Source organism: Trachypithecus francoisi, unplaced genomic scaffold (genome assembly GCF_009764315.1).
Source record: "Trachypithecus francoisi isolate TF-2019V2 unplaced genomic scaffold, Tfra_2.0 Contig01436, whole genome shotgun sequence".
In the NCBI taxonomy this organism is placed as follows: Eukaryota; Metazoa; Chordata; class Mammalia; order Primates; family Cercopithecidae; genus Trachypithecus; species Trachypithecus francoisi.
Window position 1 is genome coordinate 2,805,283 of NW_022681430.1, and position 18,017 is coordinate 2,823,299.

General features: G+C 41.4%; 1 protein-coding gene across 2 annotated transcripts in view; it reads left to right on the forward strand.

Moving 5' to 3' along the window:
* LOC117091955 (1-phosphatidylinositol 4,5-bisphosphate phosphodiesterase epsilon-1) overlaps positions 1–18,017 on the forward strand; it is a 245,213-nt gene that overhangs the window by 35,474 nt on the left and 191,722 nt on the right. The window contains exon 2 of one of the 2 annotated variants that reach the window (XM_033225009.1): positions 6,477–6,765. In XM_033225009.1, the coding sequence (XP_033080900.1) occupies positions 6,477–6,765 (289 nt within the window). Of the gene's footprint in view, positions 1–6,476; positions 6,766–18,017 lie in introns of those variants that run through there. The other variant, XM_033224999.1, reaches the window with a different exon arrangement.

The following is an 18,017-nucleotide window of genomic DNA, read 5'->3' on the forward strand; positions in this document are numbered from 1 at the left end:
ATTATTATTATTGAGTCAATGGACCTCTAAGTAATACACTTTCTTCCTGTTGAAAGATTTCAGAAGATATGCCATCAGATCTTAGAACCTCATGATTTTTCATAAGTGATCTCAAAAAGATAGCTTCTGAAACAGAGCAAGTACAAAATGACTCCCCTTGACAATACCCCTTTTGACTTTAGTAGAAGTCAAGTCAAGAAAAAGCTCTGGCTATTCCAAGAAGCTTTCCTTCTGGGTGAGTGCTGTGGATGTGGTGTGTCTGGTTGCTTCATGCCTTTTAGTGCATGCAAGTCTTTGCCTTTGTCTCCATCTGAATTACCCCAACTCTCTTCAGCCTCAGTATGCTTGTTTTCTTTTGTTTTGGAACTAAACTCCACATCCCAGTACTGGCTTCTACATGGCATCCCTCTTTCATGAGTCACGAGGAACTGCAAATGCCTTTTTAAGTGTTTATGCAAGTGTTATCTAAGCATTGCTTGCTTTTCTCTAAGTCACTTTATCATGTCAAATCATTTTGCCCTAACCACTCCAGGCCACAGCACCTACCATAATGGGAAGAGCGTAATCCCATGGAAAGGATTCATTAACAGTTTGCAACATTGATCTATGTAGCTCTCTATATAAAGCCTAAATCTCTAAAAACTTGGCAATGACCAAATATAAAGATTTTGACTCCTTTCCTTTCCTCCCAATGACTTCAGCAAGTCCTGTAGAAATATATCTTGACAGTATATAATAGCCTACAATTTTTTACTAATTTATTTGGTCTACTTGTTTATTGTTTGCCTTTCCCATGAAAATGAAGCTCATCTTGCTCACTGGTAGAACACCAGCAGTTGGACTTAGCACAATGTATGTGCTCAGTAAATATAAATCACTTGTTGAATAAATGAATGCTCACATAGCTGTCTAGCAAGTGTGGATGCCATGTTGTGATGTGTTGGATTTTGTTTCAAAAAAGCTATTGGCCTATGTAGGGCAGTAGTCTGTCTAGTTTTCAGCACTTTCCATCACCATATTAACCTTGAGTTTCTCTCATTTGTGACTGTATAATTTAAAACTATAAATCTCTACATAAAGGAAGCATATTTGGTTATTCATTAGACTTAACTTGACTGTTTTCAAAAGTAATTGAGAGTGACCACGAAAGGAATTATCATGAATAAAAACAATAACAACAGCATTGTAAACATCACCTAAACCTCTTGCCAAGATCACCCCTAACAGTGTGATCTTTATCCCACTGTTGGGCTTTGAGTGTGACAATGGGTAGTGCAGTGGATAAAGCTGGACCACAGAGTTAGAGAAATCTGGGTTTCTATCCTGGCATAGCCTCTTACTAGGTGTGTAAGGCTGACTGTATTTCTCTACTTCTCTAGGCTTACTTTCCCATCTACAAAATGAAGCAACTTTATAGATTAGTGTGTGGATTCAATTGTTACGTAATTAAAATACTTATGGTTCCAAACACATCATCATTGTATCAGTTAACTTCTGCTGTGTGGCAAAGCACTCCCAAAACCTACTGACTTTTCACAACAATCATTTATTTAGTCCACGATTCTGTGAATTGGTTGGGTAGTTCTGGTCTGGATCAACTGATCTCTGCTGGGCTTTCTCATGCATCTGTGGCAGCAGTTGGACTGGCACGTGGATGATCTAAAATCTAGGATGGTTTCACTATGTGTCTGGCTGTTGGCAAGTTATCAGCCAAGGTGACAGGGGTGACTGGGCCATGGTCTTTCATCCTCCCGCAAAGTAGTTCAGGCTTCCTTACATGGCAGTTGTTGCAGAGTGCCCAAAAGCAACAAGAGAGAGCAAGTTCCAATGTACAGGTATTTTTCAAGACTGCTTGCATCATATTTGCTAAATTTCCATTAGTTAAGACAATCACAGTTCCAGCCCAGTGTCAGTGAAGGAAATAATTCGTGGCCATTTTTGTAGCCTGCCACAATCCTCCTCATCATCACTGTCATCATATAAACTAGTATTTGTTGAGTATTTACTAAGTGCCAGATGCTGTTCTAATCATACTACATTTATCAAAGCTTGTAATTCTAGCCACAACGTTATGAAGCAGATACTATTATAGTCTATATTGGAGAAAAGGAAACTGAGGCACAGAATGGCAAAGCAACTTACCCAAGGTCACACAGCTGGGAAGCATGGGTGCTGGAATTCAAACCAATGCTCCAGAGCCATAACTGTAATGACTATTCTCTACTGTCTCTTCTTCATACGCTATACGTGGGCTTTTCCATGATTTCTTCTTTTTCACAAGTGAGTGATCTAGGAAGAGATAATACCTTGAATTTTTTTTTTTTTTTGAGATGGAGTCTCACTCTGTCGCCAGGCTGGAGTGCAGTGGTGCAATCTCGGCTCACTGCAACCTTCGCCTCCTGGGTTCAAGCAATTCTCATGCCTTGGCCTCCCGAGTAACTGGGATTACAGGCACATGCCACCACACCCAGCTAATTTTTGTATTTTTAGTAGAGACGGGGTTTCATCATGTTGGTCAGGCTGGTCTTGATCTTCTGACCTCGTGATCCACCCAACTCATCCTCCCAAAGTGCTGAGATTACAGGTGTGAGCCACTGTGCCTGGTCAATACCTTGATTTTGACAGGTTCCCTGAACATTGCCATATCTACCATCACTTTGTCCACACTTCAGCATTTTTCCAACAAAGCACCTTGAGTTTTTCTCATCCAGGATTGGTGTGACTGGGATGCGTTATTCCAGATCTTCATAGTAACTTTTGATCTCTTTCTGGTTCTTTGTGGTGAGGGTATTGGCAATGGTGACAGAAGTTCCGAGCTTCATTCGTAGAGCACTTCATCTTTTATTTCTTCAGACAAGTTTGGGGGCTTGGAAACGTGGCTGAAAACAATGTTGAAATATTACTTAATATATACATAGCATTTATATATGTTTATTAATAGTTTCTCAGAGGTGATTTACAATACTTTTTGATATCAGAGACTATGGCTTTCTCTCTATCCTCAGCAACTAGCACAGGCAAGAGCACACAGAGGACACATTGGAGGAGCTCAGTACATGTTTGTTGTAAATATCTACATCCATATCTGTATTTTATTAAGACAGGGTAACAAACACATATACACACATATACTAATGGTGACCAGATATTGGCCAGGTGTGATCACTAAAGAGTGGTGGACACTGGCATCCAGGGGAGAACTCATGCCCCATCTAACAGTAGAAGATCTAGCCATTTGATACCATGTAGGAATGCTCAGTGTTACCAGATTGTTTCATTATTCAGGAGATGCTGGAACTTCAGATGTATATGTAAAACTTTTCTGAATTTAAACAGTGTATGTCAGATGAAACAGGTCTGTTGCCTGAATCTGGCCCATGGTCAATTGATTTGTGACCTCCCTACATTAGGCACTTGCTGGCACCTTTCTATTGCATTATAACTGTCCTGAAGGCCCGAGGTAGAAGGGGAGACACAGAATAAGGCAGAGATGGAACAGTGAGATAACAAGAGATGAAAGACTTCAAGAAGGATGGATGATTGCCTATTTCAGAGATTCTGCAGAGGTCAAAGAAATGGGAATAAGAAAAGGCTATTCGATTAAAGCAAATTAATTATTTGGCACAGCACTACATCTACAGGCTGTGTTCTTTTAAAAAATGATCAAATAACATGGGAAATACTCAGTTAAGCAAATTAAAATAATTTCTTTACTCTGACCCTTCTAATTGTCTTTAATATTCTATTATGCAATGTAAATCTCCAAAAGGAGAAGAGATTTACTGAGATTTTTAAAACTTTCATGATTAAGGAGTCCTTAGGTCATACAATCCCTTGTAAATGTTTTGAGGAAAACACCTTGGAAAAGCTGGATAAGAGACTGAATGAGTCATTGGGAATCTATGGAGGCCTGATGTGGAGACTGGAATGCACATGGTAGTGAGCAAATGCACAATGAGCCAGCAAAGCAGCTTGGCAAGTAAAGAAAGTAGGCCAACCTATCAGGAACTAGGAATTGCCAGCTTAGTAATCTTTTTAAGACAAAACCGTTTTAGCATCATTCCTTTGCTGAAAACAAACCAGCAAAAAAAAAAAAAACATCAAGGGGTGCCCTCCTCTGATGGGTGAAAGCTCTTTGCTTTAACAATCCAGGTCTCCTTTATCAGGCCAACTGACCTTTCTCATTCCCCAGTTGTTCTCTGTCTTTCTCATTCCCCAGTTATTTCCTACACTGACTCCCTGCTCTAAACACTGTACTCCACTGGCTGTTCTTATTGCTTGCACGGTGAGTTGTCTCCCTAGCTGCTCCAGTTAGAGACATGCCCGCTTTCCAAGGCACAGGTCAAACCCTGCTTTCCCTATTAAGCCTTCCTTAGCCATCAAGCTGCCAGTCAGTTCTTTTCCTTACACAACTGGAGCAGTTACTTCTGAAGGACTTGCATGGGACTTCCTGTGTTGGAGACAGCCTGTATGATTTGGAGCCAAGAGAATAAAACTACATCTTGAGATCTGCAGCTCTCTACCCCCACTTGTCCTCACAGTACACCCAAATAAGATTAGCATAATATTTCCCAGAAACACAGAAGAGCAAGGGCGTAACTCCAATCACATTGCATTTCATAGATTGTGGTCTATAGTTATACAACCACCTATTATTCACTGAGGGTAAAAGAGTGTATTCTCTTTTATAGACTCGCTCAACAGTAAAAAGCATCATTTCTAGACACTAGGCTGAGTATATTACATGTTTATCTTAGTGAATCTCACAGTCTCCGTAAGAAGAGTGTTATTATCCCCATTTTACAGAGGAGGGAGCTGTCTTGAAACATTCAACTCAGCTTGTTCACACTTACGACCAGCTCTCTATCTGGTGAAGGTAGAGTCAGGTGTACAACCTCATGTACCTGACCCCAAACCTGGGCTCTTTCTGTCCCAGCACACCATCTCCATGGCCATGCAGGCCACTAGGAATTTAATGACAGAGAATTAAAGGTAAGAATCACACTGTGCCTTCAAGTGGCAAATATATATCACTAGACAGAGGAAGACAGACAAAATCTAGTTAGGGTCTACACAGTTTGAATATCATAGAACTCAGTGCATTCTGGGGTATCACAAGGACCTAGCACAGCTCAAGAGAGGCCCTCTTGAGTGAGATTTGGAGGATGCAACATTATGGGGGCACATGCATGGCCCGCAGGGCAGTGAGAGTCTTCTACTACCTGACCATTCGTCAATATCACCGAAGGAGGTGACCTTCATTTCCACCCTACTCTAAGCTCTTGGCTTTTCTTTCTGTCTTCTTTACTAGACTGTGGACTCTGAGGAGACAAGCTATTTTATTTATCCAGCTCTGTCACAGTTTCTGGTATATAAGCGGTAACTATTTGTTGGTTTGATGAATGAATGACAAGTCAGACAAGGCAAGGTGCTCAAGGTGACACGATAGAGACAGCACAATGTACACAACTTTATTCCCCCATCAGAGAACTGGATTACCTCACTGCATGTTATGTGTCTCCCCTGTTTGTTTATACACTATCCAGAAGCCTCTGGTTTCTCAGAATGCTTGACAAATTCCAAGTCCCCCCTTCAATAACATCAAACGTTATCATTTTCAGGCCTCATCGAAGATTGTGAAATCCTGCAGCAGCACAGGAGGTGTGTGCTGCCCCTTGCACTTTCCCCACATCTTCCGACACAGTACCTTGCACAGAGCAAGGTCTATACACATGCACATTGAATGACTGCATTGAAATAGATTGGAGACATGGTTAGGAACCTGTCCTAACAGTGCAATCTTGTTGAGACAATGCTTGTTGAATTCAGGTGATAAAGGGAGAAGAAACCAGGATAGTGACAGTGACATAGATGGGGCAAGAAGAGTGAGCAGGATCTGTCAGCATTGGATATGGGAGGTGAGGGAGGAGGAAGAGAAAAAATGATTCAAATACTTCGATCTCAGCTGACAGTTTGAAGGATTATGCCCAAGGGGGAAATAGGGAAGTTCTCTTTCCCCATAACCCTCTCATCCTCACTTCAGTTTAAGCATGGAGAAAAGATTTCCCATAAAAGTCAGGCTGAAACACTCCACGGAGGGAGACAGACCCGGGGCAGTCGTTCAGGAGTGTCCAGGAAAACAAGAAGGAAAGGTTTGCCCTCATCTCTCTGCAGAAGAGCTTTGCTCTGCTGAGGAGGAGAAATTTGAGCTGAATGTATTTTTGGTTGGTATGACTTGTAAGTTCTCTGATAGCAGAGTTGTTTGAATGACCTATTTTATAACTACACAGAGCTTTTCCAAATAGATGGTGTCTGTAGAATGTTCAGGTTAATGCATGAGCCCAGTGTTCAGAGTGTTTGCACTTGGAGCATCTGAGCCTTCTTTCTTAATAAGTCATCTTGGCATTTTGTCAACAAGATAATTTGCTTTCCTAAGAAACTAGATTAATACTTCCTGTACTTCGTGCTATTCACAGATCTACAATGCAGTGAGAAGAGGAGAAGAAACAGAAAATACAGTTGGATCTCTACTCCATTTCTTCACCAAGCTCCCAGCCTCCGAGACAGCCCATGGAAGAATAAGTGTTGGTCCATGCTTAAAGCAATGTGTCCGAGACACTGTATATGAGTATCGCGCCACCCTCCAAAGGACTTCAATATCGCAGTACATCACTGGTTCTCTCCTAGAAGCAACCACGTCTTTGGGAGCAAGAAGTGGCCTTCTCAGTACTTTTGGAGGATCCACTGGACGAATGATGCTGAAAGGTAATGCCTGAAATTTCACTTTTAACTTTTTATCTTTGACTAGAGAGAAGGATCTAAGTTAAGATTTATGCATTCCTGATGGAAAATTGAGTTCACTTTTCAGCGACTTTAAGTAAAAGTCGCTTCTTTAAGAGAATATAAAAAGGTGCTCCCTTCTTAAAATCCCTTAAGGTGTCAACATTCCAAATAGTAATCATTAAGATTTTGAAACTTTTTTTCAAATGAAGTAAATGGTTAAAATGCTATCTTTGGCTGGGCGCGGTGGCTCAAGCCTGTAATCCCAGCACTTTGGGAGGCCGAGACGGGCAGATCACGAGATCAGGAGATCGAGACCATCCTGGCTAACATGGTGAAACCCCGTCTCTACTAAAAATACAAAAACTAGCTGGGCGAGGTGGCGGACGCCTGTAGTCCCAGCTACTCGGGAGGCTGAGGCAGGAGAATGGCATAAACCCTGGAGGCGGAGCTTGCAGTGAGCTGAGATCCGGCCACTGCACTCCAGTCCGGGCGACAGAGCGAGACTCCGCCTCAAAAAAAAAAAAAAAAAAAAAAATGCTATCTTTAATTTTTTTTAAATGATTCAGGCAGGTAGTTTCTCCTTGTGGTAGTTTATGACAAATGTCAATTACTATGATAAGATGCTAGGAAACAAATATGGTCAAGCAGTCATATTGAAAACCCACTGTGGTTGGGAGCAGAGTGAAATGTAGATCTCCTTCATACACAGAATTAATAGGTCTCCATTGACCAGAAGAGCCAAAGGCCATCTTCCAGCTACTCCCATCTTAAAGGACAAGATAGGCAGGTATCCCACTGAAAAATGAAAGCCAATGGAAAGTGGGATCCCTTGGTATTTGAACTTCCCAGCTACTTCCCACGAGCAGCAGACAGGCAGGTCAGAAATGGCAGTGCATCAAAGAACCTCGGAAACTTGTACACTGTGCAGCTGTCATAAGCTGCTTGGCAGCATTCCCTGGCAGGAAGCTGCCAACCAGACAGGGACCATGCAAAGCAGCATTCCATTGCCGGGGGTTGCCAGAACTCAATCTGCCAGCGGCTATTGTCCCTCCATAACAAGTCCTGAGACCCAAAGCCAGCAGGCCAGTGACCTGCCTCCTTGATCCTCAGCCTTCTCCATTCCTACCCCCATACACACCCCTAGACGGGCCTAAGAGGAATACCATAACCTCCTTGCGTACTATGTTGGGTGCCAAGTTGGTTTGTTTTCTGTAGTCGCCCAAACTTCAGGGGATTGGTTATAAATGAATGAAGAATAACAGAAGATGTGGGAACACTAAGCCAAGAAACTAATGGCTTCATGTTTTTCAGCCATTCAACACATTTTTTGAGCCCCTATTAGATGTTAGGTGCTGGAAAGGGAACAAAACATAATTCCTGCTGTCATGGAGTTTATAGTCTCTAGGTGGTAAGCTGTTTTCCCTACACACAGGATTCAAGGTTTCTCCCCTCTGATGTGGCTCCTAGAGAGTGCCAAGCCTGCATTCTTCATCATACTCTTCTCAGGAAGTTGGGCTGAGATTGGCATGTGGAATTGGCATTGTTTTAATGCTTGTGATTTTATGCCAGGGCCTTATCCCATGAGTTAATCAACATGGGTTGATTAAACCCCTCAACCCCTCCCATTTGGTTTTCAAAGTCTTTTTTTTAATTATTATTATTATACTTTAAGTTCTAGGGTACATGTGCACAACGTGCAGGTTTGTTACATATGTATACATGTGCCATGTTGGTGTGCTACACCCATTAACTCATCATTTACATTAGGTATATCTCCTAATGCTATCCCTCCCCCCTCCTCCCCACAATAGGACCCGGTGTGTGATGTTCCCCTTCCTGTGTCCAAGTGATCTCATTGTTCAGTTCCCACCTATGAGTGAGAACATGCGATATTTGGTTTTCTGTTCTTGCGATAGTTTGCTGAGAATGATGGTTTCCAGCTGCATCCATGTCCCTACAAAGGACACGAGCTCATCCTTTTTTATGGCTGCATAGTATTCCATGGTGTATATGTGCCACATTTTCTTAATCCAGTCTGTCACTGATGGTCATTTGGGTTGATTCCAAGTCTTTGCTATTGTGAATAGTGTCGCAGTAAACATATGTGTGCTTGTGTCTTTATAGCAGCATGACTTATAATCCTTTGGGTATATCCCCAGTAATGGGATGGCTGGGTCAAAAGGTATTTCTAGTTCTAGATCCTTGAGGAATCGCCACACTGTCTTCCACAATGGTTGAACTAGTTTACAGTCCCACCAACAGTGTAAAAGTGTTCCTATTTCTCCACATCCTCTCCAGCACCTGTTGTTTCCTGATTTTTTAATGATTGCCATTCTAACTGGTGTGAGATAGTATCTCATTGTGGTTTTGATTTGCATTTCTCTAATGGCGAGTGATGATGAGCATTTTTTCATGTGACTGTTGACTGTATGAATGTCTTCTTTTGAGAAGTGTCTGTTGATATCCTTTGCCCACTTTTTTGTTTGTTTGTTTGTTTGTTTTTTCCTGTAAATTTGACTGAGTTCTTTACAGGTTCTGGATATTAGCCCTTTGTCAGATGAGTAGTTTGCAAAAATTTTCTCCCACTCTGTAGGTTGCCTGTTCACTATGATGGTAGTTCCTTTTGCTGTGCAGAAGCTCTTTAGTTTAATTAGATCCCATTTGTCAATTTTGGCTTTTGTTGCTGTTGCTTTTGGTGTTTTAGATATGAAGTCCTTGCCCATGCCTATGTCCTGAATGGTATTACCTAGGTTTTCTTCTAGGGTTTTTATGGTTTTAGGTCTAACATTTAAGTCTCTAATCCATCTTGAATTAATTTTCGTATAAGGAGTAAGGAAAGGATCCAGTTTCAGCTTTCTACTTATGGCTAGCCAATTTTCCCAGCACCATTTATTAAATAGGGAATCCTTTCCCCATTTCTTGTTTTTGTCAGGTTTGTCAAAGATCAGATGGCTGTAGATGTGTGGTATTAGTTCTGGGGACTCTGTTCTATTTCATTGATCTATATCTCTGTTGTGGTACCAGTACCATGCTGTTTTGGTTACTGTAGCCTTATAGTATAATTTGAAGTCAGGTAGCATGATGCCTCCTTCTTTGTTCTTTTGGCTTAGGATTGTCTTGGCAATACGGAACTTTTTTAGTTCCGTGTGAACTTTAAAGCAGTTTTTTTCCAATTCTGAAGAAAGTCATTGGTAGCTTAATGGGGATGGCATTGAATCTATAAATTATCTTGGGCAGTATAGCCATTTTCATAATATTGACTCTTCCTATCCATGAGCATGGTGTGTCCTTCCATTTGTTTGTGTCCTCTTTTATTTCACTGAGCAGTGGTTTGTAGTTCTCCTTGAAGAGGTCCTTTACATCCCTTGTAAGTTGGATTCCTAGGTATTTTATTCTCTTTGAAGCTATTGGGAATGGGAGTTCACTCGAGATTTGGCTCTCTGTTTGTGTGTGTTACTGGTGTATAAGAATGCTTGTGATTTTTGCACTTTGATTTTGTATCCTGAGACTTTGCTGAAGTTGCTTATCAGCTTAAGGAGATTTTGGGCTGAGACAATGGGGTTTTCTAAATATACAATCATGTCATCTGCAAACAGGGACAATTTTACTTCTTCTTTTCCTAACTGAATACCCTTGATTTCTTTCTCTTGCCTGATGGCCCTAGCCAGAACTTCCAACACTATGTTGAATAGGAGTGATGAGAGAAGGCATCCCTGTCTTGTGCCAATTTTCAAAGGGAATGCTTTCAGTTTTTGCCCATTCAGTATGATATTGGCTGTGTGTTGTCATAAATAGCTCTTATTATTTTGAGATACGTTCCATCAATACCGAATTTATTGAGCGTTTTTAGCATGAAGGGCTGTTGAATTGTCAAAAGCCTTTTCTGCATCTATTGAGATAATCATGTGGTTTTTGTCTTTGGTTCTGTTTATATGCTGGATTACGTTTATTGATTTGCGTATGTTGAACCAGCCTTGCATCCCAGGGATGAAGCCCACTTGATCATGGTGGATAAGCTTTTTGATGTGCTGCTGGATTCAGTTTGCCAGTATTTTATTGAGGATTTTTGTATCGATGTTCATCAGGGATATTGGTCTAAAATTCTCTTTTTTGTTGTATCTCTGTCAGGCTTTGGTATCAGGATGATGTTGGCCTCGTAAAATGAGTTAGGGAGATTCCCTCTTTTCTATTGATTGGAATAGTTTCAGAAGGAATGGTACCAGCTCCTCCTTGTACCTCTGGTAGAATTTGGCTGTGAATCCGTCTGGTTCTGGACTTTTTTTGGTTGATAGGCTATTAATTATTGCCTCAATTTCAGAGCCTGCTATTGGTCTATTCAGGGATTCAACTTCTTCCTGGCTTAGTCTTGGGAGAGTGTAAGTGTCCAGAAAATTATCCATTTCTTCTAAATTTTCTGGTTTATTTGCGTAGAGGTGTTTATAGTATTCTCTGATGGTAGGTTGTATTTCTGTGGGGTCGGTGGTGATATCCCCTTTATCATTTTTTATTGCATCTATTTGATTCTTCTCTCTTTTCTTCTTTATTAGTCTTGCTAGCGGTCTATCAATTTTGTTGATCTTTTCAATAAACCAGCTCCTGGATTCATTGATTTTTTGGAGAGTTTTTTGTTTCTCTATCTCCTTCAGTTCTGCTCCGATCTTGGTTATTTCTTGCCTTCTGCTAGCTTTTGAATGTGTTTGCTCTTGCTTCTCTAGTTCTTTTAATTGTGATGTTAGGGTGTCAATTTTAGATCTTTCCTGCTTTCTCTTGTGGGCATTTAGTGCTATAAATTTCCCTCTACACACTGCTTTAAATGTGTCCCAGAGATTCTGGTATGCTGTATCTTTGTTCTCATTGGTTTCAAAGAACACCTTTATTTCTGCCTTCACTTCGTTATGTACCCAGTAGTCATTCAGGAGCAGGTTGTTCAGTTTCCATGTAGTTGAGCAGTTTTGATTAGTTTCTTAGTCCTGAGTTCTAGTTTGATTGCACTGTGGTCTGAGAGACAGTTTGTTATAATTTCTGTTCTTTTACATTTACTGAGGAGTGCTTTACTTCCAACTATGTGGTCAATTTTGGAATAAGTGTGATGTGGTGCTGAGAAGAATGTATATTCTGTTGATTTGGGGTGGAGAGTTCTGTAGATGTCTATTAGGTCTGCTTGCTGCAGAGTTGAGTTCAATTCCTGGATATCCTTGTTAACTTTCTGTCTCATTGATCTGTCTAATGTTGACAGTGGGGTGTTAAAGTCTCCCATTATTATTGTATGAGAGTCTAAGTCTCTTTGTAAGTCTCTAAGGACTTGCTTTATGAATCTGGGTGCTCCTGTATTGGGTGCATATATATTTAGGATAGTTAGCTCTTCCTGTTGAATTGATCCCTTTACCATTATGTAATGGCCTTCTTTGTCTCTTTTGATCTTTGATGGTTTAAAGTCTGTTTTATCAGAGACTAGGATTGCAACCCCTGCTTTTTTTTGTTCTCCATTTGCTTGGTAGATCTTCCTCCATCCCTTTATTTTGAGCCTCTGTGTGTCTCTGCATGTGAGATGGGTCTCCTGAATACAGCAAACTGATGGGTCTTGACTCTTTTTTTTTTTTTTTTTTTTTTGAGATGGAGTCTCGCTCTGTCGCCCAGGCTGGAGTGCAGTGGCCGGATCTCAGCTCACTGCAAGCTCCGCCTCCCGGGTTTACGCAATTCTCCTGCTTCAGCCTCCTGAGTAGCTGGGACTACAGGCGCCTGCCACCTCGCCCGGCTAGTTTTTTGTATTTTTAGTAGAGACGGGGTTTCACCATGTTAGCCAGGATGGTCTGGAGCTCCTGACCTCGTGATCCACCCGTCTCGGCCTCCCAAAGTGCTGGGATTACAGGCTTGAGCCACCGCACCCGGCCGGGTCTTGACTCTTTATCCAATTTGCCAGTCCGTGTCTTTTAATTGGACCATTTAGTCCATTTACATTTAAGGTTAATATTGTTATGTGTGAACTTGATCCTGCCATTATGATATTAGCTGGTTATTTTGCTCGCTAGTTGATGCAGTTTCTTCCTAGCATCAATGGACTTTACATTTTGATATGTTTTTGCAATGGCTGGTACCTGTTGTTCCTTTCCACATTTAGTGCTTCCTTCAGGATCTCTTGTAGGGCAGGCCTGGTGGTAACAAAATCTCTAAGCGTTGCTTGTCTGTAAAGGATTTTATTTCTCCTTCACTTATGAAACTTAGTTTGGCTGGATATTAAATTCTGGGTTGAAAATTATTTTCTTTAAGAATGTTGAATATTGGCCCCCACTCTCTTCTGGCTTGGAGAGTTTCTGCTGAGAGATCTGTTGTTAGTCTGATGGGTTTCCCTTTGTGTGTAACCCGACCTTTCTCTCTGGCTGCCCTTAACATTTTTTCCTTCATTTCAACTTTGGTGAATCTGACAATTATGTGTCTTGGAGTTGCTCTTCTCGAGGAGTATCTTTGTGGCATTCTCTGTATTTCCTGAATTTGAATGTTGGCCTGCCTTACTAGGTTGGGGAAGTTTCCTGGATGATATCCTACAGAGTGTTTTCCAACTTGGTTCCATTTTCCCTGTCACCTTCAGGCACACCAATGAGACATAGATTTGGTCTTTTCACATAATCCCATATTTCTTGCAGGCTTTGTTCATTTCTTTTTGCTCTTTTTTCTCTACACTTCTCACTTCATTTCATTCATTTGATCTTCAATTGCTGATACTCTTTCTTCCAGTTGATTGAGTCGGTTACAGAAGCTTGTGCATTTGTCACGTAGTTCTGGTGTTATGGTTTTCATCTCTATCAGTTCTTTTAAGATCTTCTCTGCATTGATTATTCTAGTTATCCATTCATCCATTCTTTTTTCAAGGTTTTTAGTTTCTTTGCGCTGGTTATGTAGTTCCTCCTTTAGCTCTGAGAAGTTTGATTGAAGCCTTCTTCTCTCAACTCGTCAAAGTCATTCTCCGTTCAGCTTTGTTCTGTTGCTGGTGATGAGCTGTCTCTGTCCAGCTTTGTTCCATTGCTGGTGATGAGCTGTGTTCCTTTGGAGGGGGAGATGCACTCTGATTTTTTGAATTTCCAGCTTTTCTGCACTGCTTTTTCCCCATCTTTGTAGTTTTATCTGCCTTTGGTCTTTGATGATGGTGACGTACTGATGGGGTTTTGGTGTGGGTGTCCTTTCTGTTTGTTAGTTTTCCTTCTAACAGTCAGGACCCTCAGCTGTAGGTCTGTTGGAGTTTGCCTGAGGTCCACTCCAGACCCTGTTTGCCTGGGTATCAGCAGCGGAGGCTGCAGAAGATAGAATATTGCTGAACAGTGAGTGTTGTTGTTTGATTCTTGCTCTGGAAGCTTCGTCTCAGGGATGTACCCCACCTTGTGAGGTGTGAGGTGTCGGTCTGCACCTAGTGGGGGATGTCTCCCAGTTAGGCTACTCAGGGGTCAGGGACCCACTTGAGCAGGCAGTCTGTCTGTTCTCAGATCTCAACCTCCGTGGTGGGAGATCCACTGCTCTCTTCAAAGCTGTCAGACAGGGGCATTTACCTCTGCCGAGGTTTCTGCTGCTTTTTGTTTAGCTATGCCCTGTCTCCAGAGGAAGAGTCTACAGAGACAGGCCGGCCTCCTTGAGCTGCGGTGGGCTCCACCCAATTCGAGCTTCCCGGTGGCTTTGTTTACCTACTTAAGCCTCAGCAATAGCGGGCACCCCTCCCCTAGCCTTGCTGCCACCTTGCAGTTAGATCTCAGACTGCTGTGCTAGCAATGAGGGAGGCTCCATGGGCATGGGACCCTCTGGGCCAGGTGTGGGATATAATCCCCTTGTGTGCCGTTTGCTAAGACCCTTGGTAGAGTGCAGTATTAGGGTGGGAGTTACCCAAATTTCCAGGTTTTGTGTGTCTCAATTCCCTTTGATTAGAAAAGGAATTCCCTTCCCCCTTGCGCTTCCCAGGTGAGGCGATGCCTCGCCCTACTTCAGCTCTCACTGGTCAGGCTGCACCCACGGACCAGCGCCAACTGTCCGACACGCCCCAGTGAGTTGAACCTAGTACCTCAGTTGAAAATGCAGAAATCACCCATCTTCTGTGTTGCTCACGCTGGGAGCTGGAGGCTGGAGCTGTTCCTATTTGGCCATTTTGGGTGCGCCCCCCTCCCTTTTTTTTTTGAGATACAGTCTTACTCTTTCACCCAGGCTGGAGTGCAGTGACATGATCTTGGCTCACTGCAGCCTCTGCCTCCTAAGTTCAAGTGATTCTCGTGCCTCAGCCTCCTGAGTAGCTGAGACCACAGGCACACGCCACCTTGCCTGGCTAATTTTTGTATTTTTAGTAGAGACAAGGTTTTGCCATGTTGACCAGGCTGGTCTCAGACTTCTGATGTCAGGTGATCCGCCCATCTCAGCCTCTCAAAATGCTGGGATTATAGGTGTGCACCACTGCACATGGCCTCAAAGTCTTTATGTGCCTCAGTTAAACATATTTCTTTAACAATCAGTGGAATAAAATGCATTAAAAACCAGATGGGTTTCTCACCACAAACAGTGATAAGTATGTAAAACATATGTTAGTTAGCTCAACTGAACCATTCCACAAGGTATACATATTTCAAAACATCATGTTTTACATGACAAATATATACAGTTTTTATTTACTCATTTTGTGGTCAGCAGTGTGTAGGTGTTATGCAGGAACCTAATGAAGTGTAAGTCAATTTACTTGCCTTTAAGGTGTTCATCCTCTTAATGAGGAGGCCAGATTTTCATGCACCAAGTATAATAATAATATAGGAAACTGCAGAGAAATAAGTGCCAAATAATGTGGAAGTGGCTCCTAAGTGTACAAAGAGTTTGGATAGCAATTTAATGTTCTGTATGAGAAATGGCTTGGCTTGAAATGTGAAACCTCAAACAAATAAAAGTCAATAAAAGCCACATTCTTTCTTCTCCATTAATTGTTAAGAAATGGATCTCCAGGCTGCCCAGCCAAGGCAGGCATGCCTCCAGTCTTCCATAGATCTGTGGAGAGAAATGAGGCTGCTGGTGGGTGCATCTATGGCCCTGATCGTAATTTGACTTCAATTGTATTTGCACTTCCCTGTTCGAAATAGAGCCTCATAGATCAATATTTCTGGCTCTGACACTCACCAGACTGTCAGCTAATGTGTTATCTTTAAATTGGCGTTTTATGCAAGAGTTGGAAGCTTCTTTATCTTTTTGTTTTGCAGCTCTTTGATGATTTCTGAGAACTCTCTAGAAACTCCTGCTGAATAATACAATTAGCTGGTTGTCTTCTGCTCCAAGCTTATTTCTGTAGTTCCGATTTACTCTCTTGTAAACCTTTTTCAATTTCAGCATCCTCTCCCATTTGGTTTTCAAAGTCTTTCCATGCCTCAGTTAAACATATTCCTTTAACATGCAGTGGAAGAAAACGCATTAGAAAACTAGATGCGTTTCTCACCACCAAAAATGATAAGCATGTGAAGTAAAGCATATGTTAGCTCAATTGAACCATTCCACAATGTGTACATATTATAAAACATCATGTTATACATGACAAATATATATAATTTGTATTTGTCAACTTAAAACATAAGTAAAAAAAAAAAGAGAGGTGGGTCTTCAAGGTCAAAGAGTATTTACAGAATCTGTAGGATCAGCATATTGGTTAGTGGGGTCTTGAGCTCTGATGGGCATGTACTCTGCCAGGGGATCAGGAGGACATGCAGCTGCTGTGATATGGTTGTCAGCTTTTTTTCTTCTTCAGTATGTGTCCTGTGGCATAGATTTGGCCAACAACATTTATCTATTGGGGAATATATAATACACTCTTAGTCTTCAGTTTATAAATGGATTATATTCTACAGGTTCATTTCCCAGGAGCGATATAGAGCTTAGAACACTTTCCTGGATAAGCAGTATTAAATGTTGTGATTTGGTTTCCAGACTCTAGACCTCAAAAACCTCTGTAACCCATAACACAGTTGTAATCTGCACATTTCCCATGAAATAAAGAGGAAAGCAGTATTATTGGAATACTGAGCATTAGCCTCAAAGAAAAAGCAATACAAGTGAGTTAGAAGACTTTCCTTGTTGAAGAACAATAATTTTATTAAAGATGAGTAAAGAGTTAAAATTTTATGGAGATTTCAAAAAGGACTTTTACCCATTTCTGAGATTTTAGACGTTGACAGCTGTAGCTTTTATTATGGCTAATTACACTTCAAAACTTGTACCTATAAGAAAGAGTCATAGAATTACCCCAGTAACTTTTTCCCTAATGTTTTTTAACGAGTTGTTTATAAATGGTATGAAGGGTAGAAGGAGGTAGCACAAGATTTAAATTTTTTCCTCAGAGATAAAGAAAAGGGAATAAGTTCAAAAGAATAACCTCTTCCATAAGAGAAACCATGTTTGAAGTAGATTATACGGAATTTGTAAAGGTAGAGAAAAAGGAACAGGGAAAGACAAATGCTGTTTGATTTCACTTTTATGAAGTACTTAGGGTAGTCAAAATCACAGAGACCTTAAGTAGAAAGGTGGTTACCAGGGGATGAGGAAGGGGAATGGGAATGGGGAGTTAGTGTTTACGGGCTATAGAGTTTCTCTTTTGCCAGATGAAGAGTTCTGGAGCTTACTGGTGGTGATAGTTGCACAGCAATATGAATTTACTTAATACCACTGAATTGTACCCTTAAAAATGTTGAGATAGTAAATTTTACATTGTATGTATTTTATCATAAGAAGAGATAATTGGGGAAAAGGGAATGTTATGTAGGTCTTTCATCCCCCTCCCTAGTCTATTAGGATATAAGAAAGAACCAAAGTGCTCCTCTTCTGGAAGTGGTTATGATTATGAGATGGGGGTTGCAGTCTCCTGTACTAGGAGAGACTAGAAGAAAATGTCCAACAAGTTGATCGTTATTCACAAGTCAAGAATTGGTAACTCAAGGCTAGATTGTCCAGAATTCTACAGCCATGAGGCTTTGTGGATTGACACAGAAGGTCAACAATCGGAATACAAACATGCCTGCTTTTCTGCCTTCAGTGCTACCAAAGGTTATCTGCCTATAAAGCTGAAAGGTTGCCAGATAACGAGAGACACTTTCTTATAACGAAGCATTGATCCACAAGGGTATGCCCTTATCGTAATGGTGTGCTGTCTCAAAGTGGAAAAATAGAGCACCTTTACCTTTCAGTCAGGGACTTCCACTAGTTTGATACATTAAGATCCTCCCGGCCGGGTGTGG